Source organism: Hermetia illucens, chromosome 2, assembly GCF_905115235.1.
Source record: "Hermetia illucens chromosome 2, iHerIll2.2.curated.20191125, whole genome shotgun sequence".
Lineage (NCBI taxonomy): Eukaryota > Metazoa > Arthropoda > Insecta > Diptera > Stratiomyidae > Hermetia > Hermetia illucens.
In genome coordinates this window covers 107,838,164-107,856,949 of record NC_051850.1, presented here as the reverse complement: position 1 = coordinate 107,856,949, position 18,786 = coordinate 107,838,164, and the positions used below count along the sequence as shown (strand labels likewise).

The 18,786-nt window shown below is 42.3% G+C and overlaps 1 protein-coding gene across 4 annotated transcripts in view; it reads right to left on the bottom strand.

Annotated features, from left to right (window-relative positions):
• LOC119649688 (protein spaetzle 5) overlaps positions 1–18,786 on the bottom strand; it is a 96,354-nt gene that overhangs the window by 10,847 nt on the left and 66,721 nt on the right. For 3 of the 4 annotated variants that reach the window (XM_038051952.1, XM_038051953.1, XM_038051954.1), the window contains exons 4-6: positions 17,060–17,335; positions 3,164–3,474; positions 3,035–3,101 (exon numbers count right to left, since the gene is read on the bottom strand). In XM_038051952.1, coding sequence (XP_037907880.1) covers positions 3,035–3,101; positions 3,164–3,474; positions 17,060–17,335 — 654 coding nt within the window. The remainder of the gene's footprint in view (positions 1–3,034; positions 3,102–3,163; positions 3,475–17,059; positions 17,336–18,786) is intronic. The other variant, XM_038051955.1, reaches the window with a different exon arrangement.

Here is an 18,786-nt window from a genome sequence, read left to right as displayed (position 1 = left end):
AGAAGTCTAGGACTTTCGTTACGCTAGCGACGAGCAAGACAGCAGCACGTGCGCGATATGTGATTGTGATTACAATAAATGTTTACATATTGAATCAGAGCGCGGGTCTTATTTAACGAACTTGGGAAAGTTCAAGATTAAATCCCGAATATATAGCCGTACCGTTAGACCAGAGCACTGTTGAAAAACAGCAGCCAAAAAGCAGACATGGACACTACAGACGTTTCAAGTAGTCGTAGTTGCGATTTCAGCAACAGAACTAGTCTAACGACCGTAAGGGTACGTTTTCTTTTTGGGGTAGGGTAGGTGAATGCATTTACGCACACAGTGTCCCGATTCGGTACGTCGTCGGACTACCAACTAAACACCTCCCCATCGTCAGAGAGCTAGCCTGGAACCGTTTGTCACATTACTTCGGGCCAGCCCCCGAACTCTCCCGCCTTGCGGAGCCTTCAAATCAGGGAATTCCTTTCACCAACAGGAGGGGAGAGGAGGAAGGGAACTGTCAGTTCAAGGAACCCCCTGCCATCCGGCTCCTCCACCGGTCGAGTTCTATCTTCTTAGCAACGAGAAGGGCCCGAACGTAATGGGCAACACGGTTCCAGCTGTCAGCAGTCCTCAGCACCTCTTCGACAATGTTGTCTGGAGAGAGATCCCCTGTGTTTAAATAGAGCTGCTGACGAACCCCATCCCACCTTCCACAAGAAAAAAAAGTGTGGTGGGCATCGTCCACAACTCCATTGCAAAACACACAATCCGGAGAACGCGCCTTTCCAATCTTGTGCAGGTAAGACTGAAAATTTCCATGCCCACTTAAAAATTGGGTAAGGAAATAGTCAGTCTCACCATGCTTCCGATTCAGCCACGCACCTAAGTTGCCGATGAGCCGCGCAGTCCATCTGCCTCTAGTTTCATTTTGCCAAGAGAGCTGCCACTCGTCTAGAGTGTGTTGCCATTCTTCACGAGCAACCACCTCCCTTGGCTCATCTCCCTTGCGCTTGTATATGGCCTGACGCTCCCTAGCAAGAAGGGCAACGGGGATAACTCCCGCGATCACCATCACGGCCGGTTCAGAGACTGTGCGGTACGCAGACGCCATTCATAAAGGGTACGTTGGAAGACAGTGTGATGAGCAATGTTTTCTCACGTGAATTTTACCCTGATTTGACTCATTCGCAACTGTGTCGGCTGGTGTCTGACCTACATTCACCACACAAATCCTTCCACAGCAATTATATTTGAACTGGGGCCTGCAAAAACTTTAGTGCTCTAATCAGTTCCTTGATTGTGTGTGTCTTTAGCTTTTGATTGTCGTGTCCCCGCCTAAAATGTTTGCGACACTCCCAGTTAGTTGTTAATCAGTCCGGTTAGACGGGGAGAGCGATTTTAGAGTTTTTGCTGGGCGTTGCACTTTCACAGCTTAAAAGATAGCGCAAGTTACCACCATTAACATTTCGGATAAATATTCTTGCAAAATTATGTTGACTGAAAATGGTCGTTTTGCAATTTGGAAGTTCCCGCTGGTAATGGACCCACGACTCAAATTGAACGCCAGTTAGCGACTCCTTCTGTCCCACACCTCAACCAGTTAGTTTTTTATCTCAAATATTGTGGCGTAGCCGTCAACATTTTAACTCGATTTCGGTGGTAAAATGAATTTAGCATGATAAAATCCTTCATATTATTGTTCCACGAGGGGCAGGAATCGCAAAAATAGAGTAAGTTTGGTGAGAATAGTGTCGTAAAGTACTGGCGTCATTTTTTGGTTTTCATGAAGCAATGGATTCCTGCTCCCTTTCGCATTTTCCAGGCTTTCTCTTGTATCTTGTCATTCAAAGTTAGTACGGTTGAATCCGCGCTAAGGGTAACTCCTTGCCAAGGAGCGCAAAGCTATCTATCGCCGTAAGGGCGAAAACTTAAGAGAAGTGGTTGCCCGTGAAGAACGTCAACGTACCCTTAGCGAGTGGCAACTTTCTTGGCAAAATGAGCTAAAGGGCAGGTGGACTGTGCGGCTCATCGACAAATTAGACCCATGGTTGAACAGAAAGCACGGTGAGATTGATTACTTCCTTACCCAACTTCTAAGTGGGCATGGAGGTTTTCAGTCTTACCTGCACCAGCAGCTTTATGCGGACACAGGGGAGCTCTCTCCAGACAACATTGTCAGAAAGATGCTGAAGAGCGCTGGCAGCTGGAATCGTATTGCGCATTATGTTCGGGCTCTTCTTACTACGAAGAAGATTGAACTCGACCGGCGGAGGGATCGGACGGTAAGGGGTTCCCTGAACTAACAACAACTCATTTCCTCCCCTCCCTCCCGTTGGTGAAAGGAATTCCCTGACTTGAAGGCTCCCAAAGCCGGGAGAGCGGGAGGGCTAGCCCGAAGTAATGTGTCAAACGGTTCCAGGCTAGTTATCTGATGACAGAGAGGTGTTTAGTTGGTAGTCCGCCAGCGTGCTGTTGCGGGAGTCCAACACTCCGTGCGTAAACGTATTCACCTACCCTACTCTCAAAAAAAAAAGGGTAACTCTAGGACAATATATGTAGACGAATGCATACGTTCAATCGGAACATATCGACACAACCGAATAAATAAAAATGAACAAAAATGCTTACTGGTCTTACAGGTATAGTTCTACTCTGACTAAGTTCAGATGGTTGTTTTCATGGCACTCCAAAAATTAATAAGACATGTTAGCGTGAAAGGAACCCTTGTTTTTCCTAACGCACCTGGCAAACAGAAAAATGAGAATAAAGGTCAATCGCAACTGTTGCATGAGCTAGATGAACCTATTAAAATTACAAATACCTCCACGAATATGCTCGCTTACAAAACTGGACATTAAAAGTTTTATTGTAAGAGATGTGAATTTGTCCAAGAAAAAGTAGGAATCAAGGAATCTACGGTCGATATGATTCCTCATAAAGATTTGTAGCAAGTTTGCTTTGAAAAACAGCTGCCCACAGACTGAGAAGCACTATTGAAACTCACACTAACCCTAGGCACAAACCAGAAGATTTTCACCATACTTACGCGCATGTTTCTGTTTTCACCAACTGCCTCGCTGTGTTCGCCTCATTCACGACATACATCCAATTGCCTGGAAAATCCAGAAATGATAATTATCCCCCAATGCAGACGATGGCGGCTATAATTTCTTACCTTTACTGTTCAAGGCAGCTTGCGGTGTTATGTACTGCGATGTCGACTGGCATAAAGTAACTCGGCCCGCACTTTGTCGCTTCGGTCGGTGACGTTGCTCGACGCTAGTGCCCTCTGTTAACGAATCCCTTTCGGTGCTGTCGTGAAGAAGCGTTGAGTTGTAACGGTCTTTTGCTCGATTCAAATCCCGACCGAACCGCTTCAGCCACAGGTTTTGATTGTAATGGGAGACTTTGGGCCTGAAGTAATTATTGTTGTTTGGTTTAGTATTGAACTGTGTGGCTGCACTCAAAGCGGTATATAGCAGGTAACTGTAAATATTTATTACAATAGATATAATAAAAGCACACACAAAGCACATGTAAGTCATGCAAGCACACAAATAAGCAAAAAGCAAAGCAAGAGTGCAAAAAGCTAAAGATTTAATATCATTTCGTTTGCTATGATTTTAATGATAATAACAAATTCGCGCCTACTAGAAAATCAAGCAGTTTGACCAGATACCAAACGAGTATCGAGAATATTTATCCTGTTTGGAAGGTGTATGTTGAATTAGAAAAGAACCGAATTTAATGAGTATTTCCTGACCAAACATCGACAACCACTAGAAAGGCAGAAAAGCACATTAGGACGATTATAGCTACTGCCACAGAAAGGTCAGTAGATGTAGTAGGACAAGCAATGTTGGTGGAAAGCAGAAAGAAAGCCGAAGTGAGCGACTTCGAATATTCTAGAGAAGCTGATCATCAAGTTGTTTTCGAACAACAGCCTATTGGAAATGCAAGGAGGCTAAAAGGCATGTTATATCGAAAATAAAGCAACTCAAAAAGCACTCTGAGGAGATATTTACTCTCAGAGAAACAGAAGACAGAACTAGACATCTCAGCCAACAATGTAGCAAATATTCGGACACCACGGAAACTGCAAAAAAGGTTTGAAAATTAGAAACACAATGGCTTAGGTTATAAAATTTCATAGCCGCAAAAAGTCAGTTATTGATAAGTTAAGTCTATTTGTTTATCCGAACTACAAGAGTAGCGCAACAATCTTTTAGCACGGTAGTAAACGCCAAACAAGTCGAAAATCGAAACCTCGACACTTCAGGAATGAAAAGTTTTCTGGATTTTTCCACCATCATCATCAGTAGCGCGCTATGATTTATGCCTAAAATAACAATGAAAGCCTTCTCTGCTTGCCGTAAGAGGCGACTAAAAGAGATAGAAATTTGTGAACTAGCAATCTGCCAATTTTAAAATTTTACTGCAACGAAACGTGAACAATGCCTCCAATAAGGACATGGCAACGACCTTTGGCGAAAACGGCAGTGCGCATGCTTCTCGAGAATGATAGCGACGGTTCTCAGAATTCCAGCGTTATAAACTGGATATTCTGGACCTAACCGAAGTAAGATGGTGTGACTCTAGAGAGCACCCCTCTTCTTCTTGCCATACTAATAGCAATACGCTTTTGAACTCTGTACGCGAATCCGATTTCGGGTTGCCTCTGACGGCTACTGCAAGGCCCGCTCTCTTGAGTTGCAAACCGGTCTCTGTCAGACTTCTAACTGCAAAATTTCGGTCCAGATTAAGGAGCATCACAATTGTGCAATGCTACGTACCAACGGAGACTTCCGATATGATGGAGAAGGATACTTTCTACGAGCAATTAAACTCTGTTTACGTTACGTACTCTGAATGTTAAGGTGGAGTTTAACAACACCTTGCTCGGGCATGTGGTGGGGAAGCACGGTCTTGGCGGTCGTAGCAGTAATAATGGGAGGTTCGTGGATTTCAGCAACTTCCACCGCCTCGCCATTGGTGACACATTATTCAAGCACAGAACCTGACATAAGGTCAGCCATAAGCAATCAGATCAACCACTTCACGATCAGCAGTAGATTTAGGGGTTGTCTTCTGGATGTGCGTGACAAGAGAGGCGCCGACATCGACCTCGAAAGGGACCACCATCTGATCGTTGCTTACCTTCGTTTGTGTGGACTGTGACGCCCTAAGTTGAATATCAACTGCTTGTATAACCCAGCTGTCGCTCGACAGTGGGAGAGCTACTGAGCGGTAGATCTACTGAGTAACCCGCCTGAGAATATCGATGAGCATTGGGCCGCTCTCACAAACGCTCTCCCCTCGGCCGATACACAGATCGTCGACCATATACCGTAGGGGCATCATAAGATCTGGCTAACTGCGAAATCGGGGAAACGGATCGATGGACGGAAGGGGTTGAGGGCTCTACTGACCGCTGCTAGCGATGGCAGGTGTGACGCGCTCGAGTTCCCATATCGAGGGAAACCCCGAGAAATTCAATAAAGTGTTCGTCGTGACAAGAGAGAATTTGGAGTTGCATTGGTCAGTGAAGCGGAAGATGCCGTAGATCGCAACGATTCCATGAATGTATACCGCATCACGAAAGAGCTTGCATTTCGTAGCAAATAATTCGATGGTCCTGTGGAGGACGTCAACGGTCGACTTCTCATCCACGATGATGAACAATTGTAGAGATGGAAAAAAGACGTCGCCACGGTTCTGAACTGTATCACATCCGGTGAAGTTCGTCCACTTGTAGATGAGATTGCTAGTCACCGCAACATGCGGAAATGGACTGTTCCTCCAAGTAGAAGAGAAATCATTTAGGCCATCAATACATTCAAAAAGAATAAAGCCACTAGGCTTGATGGTCTCTCCGCATAATTATTTGTCGCTGCACCTGGAGTTACTGCAGATCGGCTGCTTCCACTCGTACGAAAATCTTAGCAATCCGAGACCTGAAGTGTTCTTCGGAGGAGGAGCATTTCAGAGAAGCTAATAGGTATTATCAGAACGACATATGATGGCGCGAAATTTCAGGTACTGCACCGAGTTAAAATCTCGGAGGATTTTATGACCAAAAGCGGAACCCCCCGGAGTTGCATCCTGTCACCGATATCATTTCTTCTTATTATCGGTCACGTTTTTCATGCTGCGTTGTCCAAATATGGAAGTAGCATATGGAAAGTGAGCTCCACTGGTACTCAAAAGCTCCAAGTTTTCGTGAATACCTGCCTGCGGAGTGCGCTGGCCTAACACTATCTCAACCGGAGAACTTGGCTGGTGCACAAACCGGCCACTCGTAGGCTCTATGATCGGAAAACGGAAGTGGCAGTGGATAGGCCACACATTAAGGAGGGCGGCAGTTGCATTGAAAGCTATGCCATGTAGTGGAATCCACTCTCCCAAGATGGCCGACGAGTGGCAGTGGAGGAGTATTGCGAGCGTCTCGGGAAGTCGGGGAAGTAGAGAGGTTGGGAGCTGAAGCGCATTTCAAGTAACCACAAGTGTGGTTGACGTGCTATGACCCACCAATGGATGAATGGCAACCATGTATACATATCATCAATGGCGCAACAATCGGTGTCCGATCTAGGTCTGTCTTAATAAGAAACTGTCGTGATATCGCTCATAAATTTCATCGTAATATAGGCTGCACAATCGTTCGCAAATTTTTTGGAGGACTCTTCTCTCGAACGCGGCTAGGAGTTCGCAATTTTACTTCCTAAGAATCCAAGCCTTCAAGGAATACGTAAAAACAGGCAAGATTGCTTTATACAGTAAAAGCTTCGACCTTGCGGTGTGACGTTTCGAGTGGATCAATTTTTTAAATAGGCTATGCTGGCTGCCAACATTTAAATCAAATGAAAAAGGGTTAAAGATAAACTTATTTAATCGCAAATAGAGTATATAAATTTGTCACTTTCGAAGGAAAAATTGATGTTGATGTCTATCTAAAACTGTTAAAAGGTGTAGCATTATCAGAAAATGATGTTGGTTACAAGTCGACTTGGCTGTGTGTAACTAAGTCAAATCAGATAATAATCATGAGCAAACAAATTGCCTGATACAGTTTACAGTAGCGTACAGTTACAGTCCTGAATAAAGTGATCTAACACTCTTAAAGGCCCTGATCGAAGTGATTAGTATTAATACCAAAAGGATGAAGACTGATTGGTAATAACGCTCCCATCCACCAATCTCCTACTAAAAATGCTTGGGTTATTTTGAAAATGCGCATTTCCGAAGAAGAAATAAAAAAACGTTCTCTTTGAAAAAAAGTTATTCAAATATTAAAACTAAGTGACATACTGTATATGCTCCAACGGAAGACAAAAACAACTCAATAAAGGGCCGAACGACGTGAAGATAGTTTCTGGGGAGTTCTACGAAAGATCGGAACGGAGCTGGTCTACCCGGAAAATATTGGCAGTCGTAGCATTCACGATATAACTAGAGAGAAAGGGAGCCGACTTAAAGAATTTGCAGGAGCAGAAACATAGCAATCTCATCTATTTGTTTCCTTCATCACATGATCCAGAGAGGGAAGGCCCATCTAGATTGATCACGTCCTGATCAAAAAACCAGCTGCATCTAGTATCCTTCGGGTTTGATATTGAAATGATCCTGAATGAAGAAATTGCATTATATTTCGAAGTGATTGATCATGGATAGCGCGATCGGCTAAAATCACTATCTAGCGTGTCAAGATACTATTTCGAAGCTTTTTGGTCGTTTCCTTCTACTTTGATACCCGCGAAGACACGAACGAGTGGCTCAGGCAGTACTGCTCCTCCCTCAACTATGTGTGGGAGGGTGCGCGACTAACCTTGAAAAGGGTCTCTGAACTACCATCGTTAAAAAAGTGCTTCCTATGGCTTCCAGAAGAAGAGCGGAATGGTGCTGGGATTCTGAAACAACTTGGTGTGCAGAATAACCTCAGCATTTCCAACTGGACGCTGCGAGGCAGCAAAACAGGAGAGAGAGCCGATAGGCGTCCCCAAACCCAAAGTTAAGAAGGTTCGGGAAAAATCGGGCTGCCGGCTCTACTACGGGGTAGGGACCGTCACGTTACAAGTGTTGGCTCCTAAAACCATTGAAGGGGACGTGGAGCCCTCGGTATCTTCATATGAAACGTAGATGAGGTACCACATTTCCCAAATAAATTTGCAGAATTGTAAAGCGGCGACTGGTCTTATCAGTCGTCGGATGAATAGCTGCAAGTCATTTATATACCTCATACAAGAACCGTGGGTTGTTTCCTGGGGTAGTCAGAGACCTGAAGTTCCAACATGCTGACCTGTTATATGCCAATGGAAGTGATCAACCCCGCTCCTGCATGATAGTCTCAAAAGACTTCCAGGCTAATTTGGTTAACGACCTATGGAATGGAGACATCACATCGGCTAAACTAACCATAAAAACTCAACAGGGAGATAAAAAGATACTATGGTGCTATGCATATTTCCCCTATGACGCAGAAGACGTTCTCAGTGGAACATTCATCATGGGTATCCAATATGCCAAAAGTAGAGGCATGGGGGTAATAGCAGAATGTGATCTCAATGCTCACTATATATGCTGGGGAAGTTACAACATCAATACAAGAAGATCGAGACTACTGAAGTATCTAGTAGGAACCGATTTGCAGATCCTTAATGTGGGTAATGAACCCACTTTCGTTAACGTGGTCAGGCGAGAGGTCATCGTTTCGAAATCCACGGAAGACAGATTGGGTGATGTATAATGTAGAATTGAGCGCCCGAGTCACACGCATCAAATCCATTGGTGAAATTGGAAAGATAACCCAGATCATCACAAGCATGCGAGAAGCTTTCGAAGAAAGCTGTCCACTCAAGATACCAAAGAAGGGTAAAACACAATGGTGGAACTCGCATTTGGCAAAACTGAGGAGAACGAGAAGGATGCTCTTCAATCGTGCTCTGAAGTGTAATTCAGGCGCTAGCTGGAATCGCTATACAGAGGCACAGAAGATTCTAAAGAAGAGCATACGATCGGCTGAACGATCATAATGGAGACGCTTTTGCGAAGAGACTAATTCTTTTGAGGCAACCTCAAAGCTGAACCGGATTCTGGTTAATGAACGTAGCCAGAAACTGGATTATTTACGTTTACAGAACGGGAGCTACACAGAAAGCGGTGAAAATGTATGCATGCATCGTCTGGTGGCCAAGACTGCATTTTGCTAACAGCAGGAAGTTGCTAAAACAGATTCAAAGACTTGGTTGCCTAAGTAATACTGGAGCAATGCGACCGCGGCACTTGAAGTTATCCTACATTTACCCCCCATTCACTTGGACGTGAAACGGAAAGCAGCCAATGGCGCATGTAGACTCGATACCATTAGAGCGTGGAAAGGCGGCCAATCACACGGTCATGCATCTATCTGGTAATTCCTTGGCAAACATCCGGTAGCCCTGATGCCGACCGATCATATGGTTTCCAGATTCGTCTTTGAAAAGACATACATTGTTGTAACCACCGAAAGAGAAGAATGGTCTACAAAGAGCCATGAGTCTTTTCAGATTAGACTTAATAATCTTCACCGACGGGTCATTTATGGAGGGCGGATCGGGCGCAGGGGTTTTCTTGGGGGATCCCATTATAGAACTGGCCCGACCCCTCGCAAAAATGACGACCATATTCCATATTGTAAAGTTGTTATCAGGTACTGCTGAAACTTGATAGACTGGCTCACCGAGGGTCTGGATCCACAATGGTGGAGCCAGAATCAGTTCTTGGAATCCGACCACCTACTGTCAAGTCTACTCTGAAGGGTTAAATTGCAAGGATTCACGCAGCCGAGTGGAGAAATTGGGACTCCAGGCAGCCGAGAATAATTGTGAAAGAGCCTAGGGCCACTAGAGCGGCATTTTTGTTGTCCCTTAAGAAGTGAGACATGAAAAAAAGTGAAAATGAAAAAAGCAGGGCTTTTAACGGGATACTGCACCTTAAACTCCCATATGGAAAAGATTGGGGTAGTGGCTTCGGCTATGCGCAGCCAGTGTGAGGAGGAGGAGGAGACGGCCCTGTACTTTTTATGCAGCTGCCCGGCCTCCGCAGATCTCAGACGAAGACACCTTGGCAAGGTTTTCTTTAACGAAGAATTTGCATACACTTTGCCTCTGGAGAATGTGCTCAGATTCGCTAAAGCCTGCGAGCGCCGTAAGCGGGAAGCCGGGGACATTATGGACAGCAAAAACGACTTGGTGACATTGATGTCAAAGGTTTTGTCCTCCATTATGAGTCAAGTAATCAAGGGCTCATTGGATAAGATGCGACCCGGCATAACTTAAACGGAAAAGAAGCTACTGTTATTTACCACCAAGATAAAAGTATCCAAATTCCAGCATGCGGTTAAATGGGCGAAGATTGATATTTTCCTCTAATGTAAAGCATCTGAGTGTGATCCGGTGGTCCTAAGTTAAAATAGAGACTAAAAATAGAACTGAGGGTTAAGAAGGACTGTATTGCCTTCAAGCGGGCGTAGGTAAAAAAATGGTGTCATCGGCGAGGATGATTGGCTGGATGTATACAGTCATTGTCCATCCCATTCTAGTACAGTTCTATTATGGGCATAACTGGCGCCAAATAAAAATTACAATACAACCAAGCTTAACAGGAATGAAAGAACCCTCTAATTGCTAGCTGTAACGATCTACGCCGGCTAAATTCTGCTTCCCTAGCCTGTCCAATAGCAGTTACGGTCTTGGGAATTTGTATCATCAAAATGGCGCAGCACATCGCTAAATGGACTCCTCGGAATGATGACATTTGATAACATTCAAGGATTTTGAATTCATGAGGAACGATAGACGAAATTGTGATGGGGGAGGTGGTACCGGAATACTTATGGGTCGCCATTATCATTTCAGGCATATTAATAGGCCTGAATTTGAAGCCTTTGAATGTATCGAAGTCCCTTGTATTCTGTTTTCATTGTCTAGAGGAGGGGATTTATACCTTCTGTCAGTTTGTGCAGTGGGAAACAATCGAGCCAAGTTCAAGGAGGAATTTCATTCTCTGTTTACGATACTGAACTGAACAGGCTGCATAATTATTATATTATAGCTGGTGACTTGAATGCTAAGCGTACCTCGTGGCTAAACACCACAAACAATCCCAGAGGGGTATTCCTCAAATCTTGGATAGAGCAATACCAGATAGAGTATAAATGCGAATTATATAGGTCAGAGAGACCAACCTAGCCCAGAGCAAATTTCTATCTGGATTTGTGCATTGCTGACGCGCACCTGAACTTTAATTTTAAGAATCCCCAACGGAAACTACAGACTCTTCCTTACGATAGCGACCATAACGCTATTCTTATTGAAGTTTTGTTTGATGGACGAAGAGTTCGCCTTCTGCGGATGGACAGTGGCGTTTACAGGCTGAACTTTAAGCAAACAGATTGGAAGAAATTGGGGGGGAAAATTATAGTACAATTGCGACAGGCGACAGGAGGTTGAACAACGAGGAAATACTTCAGTATCTTCTCAAGCTGGAGAACTTGACGGTGGAATTGAACGAGTCGTCCCTAAGATTAAACCTCGCAATAATATGGAAGGATATGAAACTGCAACGGTTGAAAAAAGTGAAAAGCCTTCTGCTCACTCGCGTCAACAAAGTCTATCGGAGATATGGGGACTATCATCATCCCATATTGATTGAGTTCAAATCACTTCTAAAGGTCACGCGGGATCTTATTCGTCAATATTACGTAAATGAAGTGAACTCCCAATGGCGGGAGAAGTTAAAGGGTAATTCACCAAGCGATTCAGATACCATGTTTACAAAGATAAATATGTTATTCTGGAAGAAATCACGAGTAACTGTGCCGAGAATTAAAGTCGGTGGTAGCGAGGTACAACACCTTTTTGACTCAGGTATAGACATCAATAGGGTAACTGCTGATACGCAAGGCAATTACATCGTGATGGATGATGCTCTGAAATTCGAACTTATAGGGGAGCACTTTGAATCGGTGCATCGGCCCAGAACGGACTTAGAGCCAACGCGACTTTCGGAAATTGTAGAACGAGATGCCCACAATTTCAAATATAGCCACGGCACGGCATCACAGTTCTCCAGTTTAGCTCTGCGTTGCAGGCTGATCTCATACCGAGTGATAATCTGCTTGATTACTTTGTCTCATGTGGGGAGTTAACTTCCATGTTTAGAAAGGTAAATAATAAGAGATCATCCGGTATGGTTGACATTTCCAACGTGGTCCTGAGGCATTTACCAGACATTGTCATTCGTAATTATTGCATTTTGTTCAATAATTTATTGAACAATTCCTTCTTTTCAAGACAATGGAAGAAAGCCCGAGTGTTCGCGATTTTAAAGAGAGGGAAGGATTCATCCAGTCCTAAGAGCTACCGTCCAATCAGTTTGCTGCCTAACATCAGTAAGGTTTGAGGTTCTGATATTGAAAGCCTTGAACGGGCATATCAAGAAGAAGGAATTATTGTCGAATGCGCAATTCGGATTTCGATCTGGACATTCGAAAATACATGCAATAACGAAGGTAACGTCTGATATTTGTTGGCGGGTTAACAATGGTGAGTGCATAGGCGCTTGCCTTATAGACATGGAGAAGGTCTTTGATACTGTCTGGTTGGATGGACTGATTTTCAGGCTCCTGAAGAATGAGTTTCCCAGCCACCTCGTATCGATGATGTGTAGTATGCTGTATGGCAGGTGCTTTGTCATTACGGACGGAAATCTCACTACGGGCAGAGAATTTCATGTTCTGAATGGATTACAGCAAGAGACAGTGACTGCGCCTACACTTTTTGCAATATTTGCCGGCGAATTACTCAACTTTTTCGAGCTTAATAAATCTCCTAAAAGGCCATTGGTTGCCTTTGCTGACGGTCTGATAGCCTACACGGCACACAAGAAGGTAACTGAGGTGGAAGTTGAACTTCAGATGATGTTCAATGACATAAAGTTCTTCACGAACAGTTGGCGGATGAAAATCAATGCGCAAAAGTGTGAAACGATTCTGGTTCGAAATTCCTTGGCGTACGCCAGTAGCAATTAGAAAAAGAATTGGAGAGATTTCCACAGTGTCGGGAACGAGGATAGTTCTGAGTGCGTCTTGACGAGCGTCTTCAATTTAACGATCACGTTAAAGTCGCGCTAGAAAACGCTCGCAAGGCATTCATGTCTCTTCGAAGACTCTTTTATGCTCCATATCTTAGCCGGAAGGTTAAGATTATTTGCTATCTTACTTTGGTTAGACCGGTGCTCACCTACAGGTATGCTATCTGGTTTAATTTGAGTGCTAACCAAATGGAGAAAATAAGGATCTTTGAAAGGAAATGTCTGCGTGCCTCCACGGGGTTTAATAGGACTGCTTCGTCAAACTATAAGCACTATGTAACTAATGAAGTGATGTATGCAGCTGCTGTTGTGCCGAGAATCTTCAGAGTTATCATTAGATTGATTCGGAATCATATAATGCGATCTGCGTCGCCCACCCAAATGATGGGTATTTCGAGAAAACTCTCACGACAGGCTTCATTCCCCCCAAAGCGCTCGTGTATCTTGACAGGAATGGTCTAATTCTTGATTCTGCCGGTGATCCGGTTATACATCATATACATAGACGGGCCACGGACAAAAGGATAGAATACCCCCCGAACTTGACTGTGGGGCTCCGAGATTCGACTGGAGATACTCCAGAGCGAGAGCAATTGATGTTAATCGGGATGAAAAAGAGAAATCCTTGTACTGGTGGCTGCGGGATGCCGGTTAGCGGTGGCCGTGCTCAGTTCTGCCATTTGTTTCTTGGTGGGACTATGTAAATAATATAAATATTACTCGGGTGTTACTTTCGGGTCCGGTCGTTATGAATTATTTATTTTATTATATTGTATTGTGTTCATTTCGCTCATCAAAAAAAGAAGAAAAAATTGTGAAATATAAGAATCTCTATAATTACATATATCATTCATTTTATTAGCTTTAAGATAAATAAATTGTATATATTTTTGTACTAGCATTGAGAATAAATTTAAATTTCAGAAGTAGTTTTTTAAGATGTAAAGTGCAGAATTAGGTTAGGGAATTTCTCTTAATTTTTTTTGTTCGTCAATAAGACAAAGCTAACCTTGTCGGGTTTTTGATCATTTCCCGATAACTTACATATTATTTTTCAATGTAATGTATTTTTTCATATTAATTATAGTTTGTTATTTATTAAAAAAAACTTTGAGTGCCCACAGTGGCCATAATTTTTATTCCATTCTTCCTTGTTAAATAAATAACAAGTCGGGAAACCGGAAGCTAGACGCTTCAGGTATGAAAGGTTTTGTGTATTTCTTTTATATAGAGATTTGAGTGTGCATTTGTCCCATTAGTATGTAGCACGTAATATATGCAAATACCCACTTTCAAGTGATATTGACATTCAAAGTCTTGAATTTGCACTGACGCGTCAGCTTTGACCTATTATAACTTTGTCAGTAATAATTCGATTTTCACAAAATTTGGTAAGATTATGCTCTATGATGTAACCTACATTACTGCAAAATTTTGTGATTCTAGGAAGAACTTAAGGGGGGTTTCCTGTCAATTACTAAAAATAATAGTAATGTGCTATTATTAACTTTATTTGAAAAGGTATTGGTATGGAGGGTATTTCGGAGCCTAGGCACCATATAGTGGCAGCCCCTTGATTTTTTTCAGATTTGTCGATTGGGTAGATTCTGAGAATGGGTTCGTTAAAAAAATGATCACTTTGAACCCCCCGCACTCCCCAGCTTTCCAACAAATGTCGAAACTAGGACCGGCTTCGAAAAGTACTAGCGGAGACCTTTAATTTGATACCCCACATGACTATATTTGATGAAAAAAAAATTTACACCCTCTTTTTGCATGTTTGGGGACCCCCCCCTTAAATTCAAGGTAAAAGGATGTAACTCACTATATGCGTGAGCGTTCACAGTTCCCATCCTTCTACCAAATTTGGTGCCAATCGCTGTAACCGTCTCCGAGAAAAATGCGTGTGACGGACAGACAGACAGACAGACAGACGGACAGACAGACAGACAGTAAACCGATTTTAATAAGGTTTTGTGTTTACACAAAACCTTAAAAATGATTTTGAAAAAAAAGGAAAAACAAATGAAAACAAGTCGGGAAACCGAAAGCTGGACGCTTCAGGTACGAAAGGTTTTGTGTATTTCTTAGTACGTAGCACGTAATATATCCATGTATTATGTGAGATTATCCACTTTCCGGTGATATTGACATTCATAGTCTTCAATTTTCAAAGAAGCAACAAATTTGAGGTGTTATAACTTTGTTAGTAATAGTGCGATTTCCACCAAACTTGGTAAGATCATGCTCTATTATAGCCTATATCACTGCAAAATTTCATGGTACTAGGATGAACCTAAGGGGGGTTTCTAACTAATTACAAAAAATTGCAGTAATATACTATTATTAACTTTATTTAAACAGATATCGGCATGGAAGGTATTTCGGAGCCCAGGCACCATATAGTGGCAGCCTCCTGATTTTTTTCAGATTTTTCGGTTTGGTAGTTTCTGAGAATGGCCCCCTTAAAGAATTGATCACTTTCAACCCCCCGCGCTCCCCATCCTTCCAACGAATGTCAAAACTAAGATCGGTTTTGAAAAGTACTAATTCAGACCTTTAATTTGATACCCCACATGACTATATTTTCTGAAAAAAAATTTTACACCCCCCTTTTGCATGTATGGGGACCCCCCCCTTAAATTCGAAGTAAAAGGATGTAATTCACTGTATGCGTGAGCGTTCACAGTTCCCACCTTTCTACCAAATTTGGTGTCAATCGCTATAACCGTCTCCGAGAAAAATGCGTGTGACGGACAGACAGACAGACAGACGGACAGACAGACAGACAGTAAACCGATTTTAATAAGGTTTTGTGTTTACACAAAACCTTAAAAAAGACATACCTTTCTGCCTACCAGACAAGTTCGTATTGGGCAAAATTCATATCTTCAGAGATAATCCCCGCATATATTTTTGTCGATCAGACGAGATGATTATTTAAGAAACAACAAGGAAACATACGTAAATAAACTGCATCTCTGGATGTTGGGACACATTTCTTACGCTCTGTCGAATTGTGAGCACTAACCTAAAACCTTTCTTCCTACCTTCCACATTCCTTACTTGGTAAAAGTACTTAAAGGCTGAAATATCTAAACTAAGTACTTATGATATTAGAATAGATGTAGAATTGCAATTAAGCAAAAAATTATATAAATTAAATAAGTAAATTTGAAAACCTTTCGTTTGTACATATTGCGAACGAAGTTCCCTGATATATGTTGATATGTGTTAGTGAATAAAATGTCAATTTGGCGTATAAAATAATTATATAAGACTGCAGTAGTCAAATAACCACCATTTGAAGTAAAATTGAGTTAGATACAACTAAAATAGGCAACTATAAAAATCGATCACAGTATTGGAAAATGAAATGCGGCCGTGGAGAGTATAGTAAGAAGCCTTTATTCCAGTCTTTTGCCAGGTAAAGTGGTTGCAATATTGTAAGGTTCCATCACGCTTCATTTGTTAAAAATAAAATAATAACATGAAAAGCCACAACCTTAACTCAAACTCCTTCAGCTGCTCAAATCTGAAAATAATTTAGAAGCCTCACCCGAAGAAATTGAATATGGACCAAAAAATACAGCAATAAATGTTTCCTAGCTGCTTAACAATTACTTGATAATGGTTTCATTTTTCAAATCTTAAGAATAAACGCTTCACACAAGTATTCACACAAGATGTGCCCTTATAAAACTCAGAAACAACTCATGGGGAACCTTCTCTGTAGCTGTTACCTGTCAAGGTCATTTGGCTCCCATGATTTCTTCAACTGTTTCAAATAAGATTTATGTACATTCGAAACTAACATTTTAGTATGCAAAACAGATTATACTAGAACCATCGTGGCTACAACCAAGCAGCTGCAATAAATCTGCCAGTTTGGCAATAAAAGTCTAAGATCTATTTAACTTTGTTTGTACCTTGATGAACTTACTCTGTTTCACGGGGTTTCGGGATGTAGATGGGGTCTGGTGAGCCAGCTTCCGAGAATCCTCCTGGTGAGATATTGGGATTGCTGTATTTGTATCCTTCGAACTGATCCACTTGATTTCCTAGTCCAGGTGGCTGGAATAACGACGAAGGATCATAGAAATTGTTTGGATGTCGCAAGCGTCTAACTTTTAACGATTCGAAATCGTCTCCGGTTTCATCCACGATTATGTTCCTTGACTCATAGCCCCATTTGTGAACCAGATGTTTAATCAAATACCTGCAAAGAAATAATGGGAAAATGTTCCATAAGTGATCGTTGCAGGGTACTAGCGTTACTTCAAGATGAACAGCATGCAGTACTAGTCACAAATTCCTAGTCGCTATGTGGGTGTATATGACTCAAAGCTAGTTATATGCTGAAAACTCGTAGTAAGGTAGACAGTACACCCATGCTGCATCAGTGTCCATCAGTGCATCGTGTTTTGATCAGCACAAATCGCTCTAACAACATTGCCAAATGCCATGTTCCTCCTCAAATGTTATTTTCAATTACTTGATCGGGTTCGCAGTCAACAAGAAACTTTCTGTTCCCACACTAAAAAACAGTAACAAGGCCGCACGATCATTTGTTTCCGCTTCGAAGACAGTTAAACAGTCCACATTCGTTAGTTGGTATTCCGGGCACAAGTGTCGCGTAACATTTCACAAAATTCGCCCAGGAATGCTCGTAGAGAGCTTGGTTAGGCTCCGCGCCCGTGATATATATTTGCAATTCACTACATCAAACAGAAAGAGCCATTTAAAAAGACATAAAATCAATTGAAAGCACATTTGATTTCTGATCTAATGTAATAGAAATCCTTTTTGATTTGGTGACTAGAAATAACAAATCACTTCGATTACGACCTTGGCATGTTGCAAGTAGTTCGTTGGCTTGCAGATGAAAGCACGTGAAGAAGATGGATTTAAATAACAATAGACCGAATACAACACACGAATTTATGTTGTTTTTAAGAAGATGGGAATACCCACTCGAAATGATGGTATGGTGAGCATTTTCCCAATGTGTCCAACAGCGCAACTAAACTAAGAAGCCATCAATCTAGAAACATTCGCAACAGTTAATAGAAAGTAGAGATGAAGTTACTTCCCAATCGACACCAAACAGCAGGTCCACTAACTAATGGCCACTAACAAGATCATTAACAACTAATTCATGAGATACGAGAAAGCGCAAGCGGACCATTGAATTTAAATTCATGTTAGCAGCAGAAAGTGACTACCAGCTGACAACGAAGAAGGACAGTCAAGAAATAATTGCGAAGAGTAGGAAGTATGGGAACTGGAGCGAAAAATTGGAAAATTGTCAGTTGGTTAATAGAAATGTGAGAGACTAAGATCAGCTTCCAAGTGAAAGGGACTTCGATCTTCTCCCAGCTGTGGATCTTTATAAAACTTACTGCCCATGGTAACAGAGTGACGACAATGTTCAAACACACTTACTATATGCATAGCTAGGGACGTGTGAGGAGCTTCTGTGAGGATATGGAAACACTTCAATATAGAATGCGCCTTTAAAGAGCTCCAGCTAAAAAGCGAGTTTATCTCTTCGGAGCACTAAAAAACCCCGTCGACGCATAAACAAAAACCTTCCCGTCGTCAAAGAGCAAGCCTGGAACCATTTGATACATCATTCCGGCCCCCTCCTCTCTGTCTGCATAAAGTTTT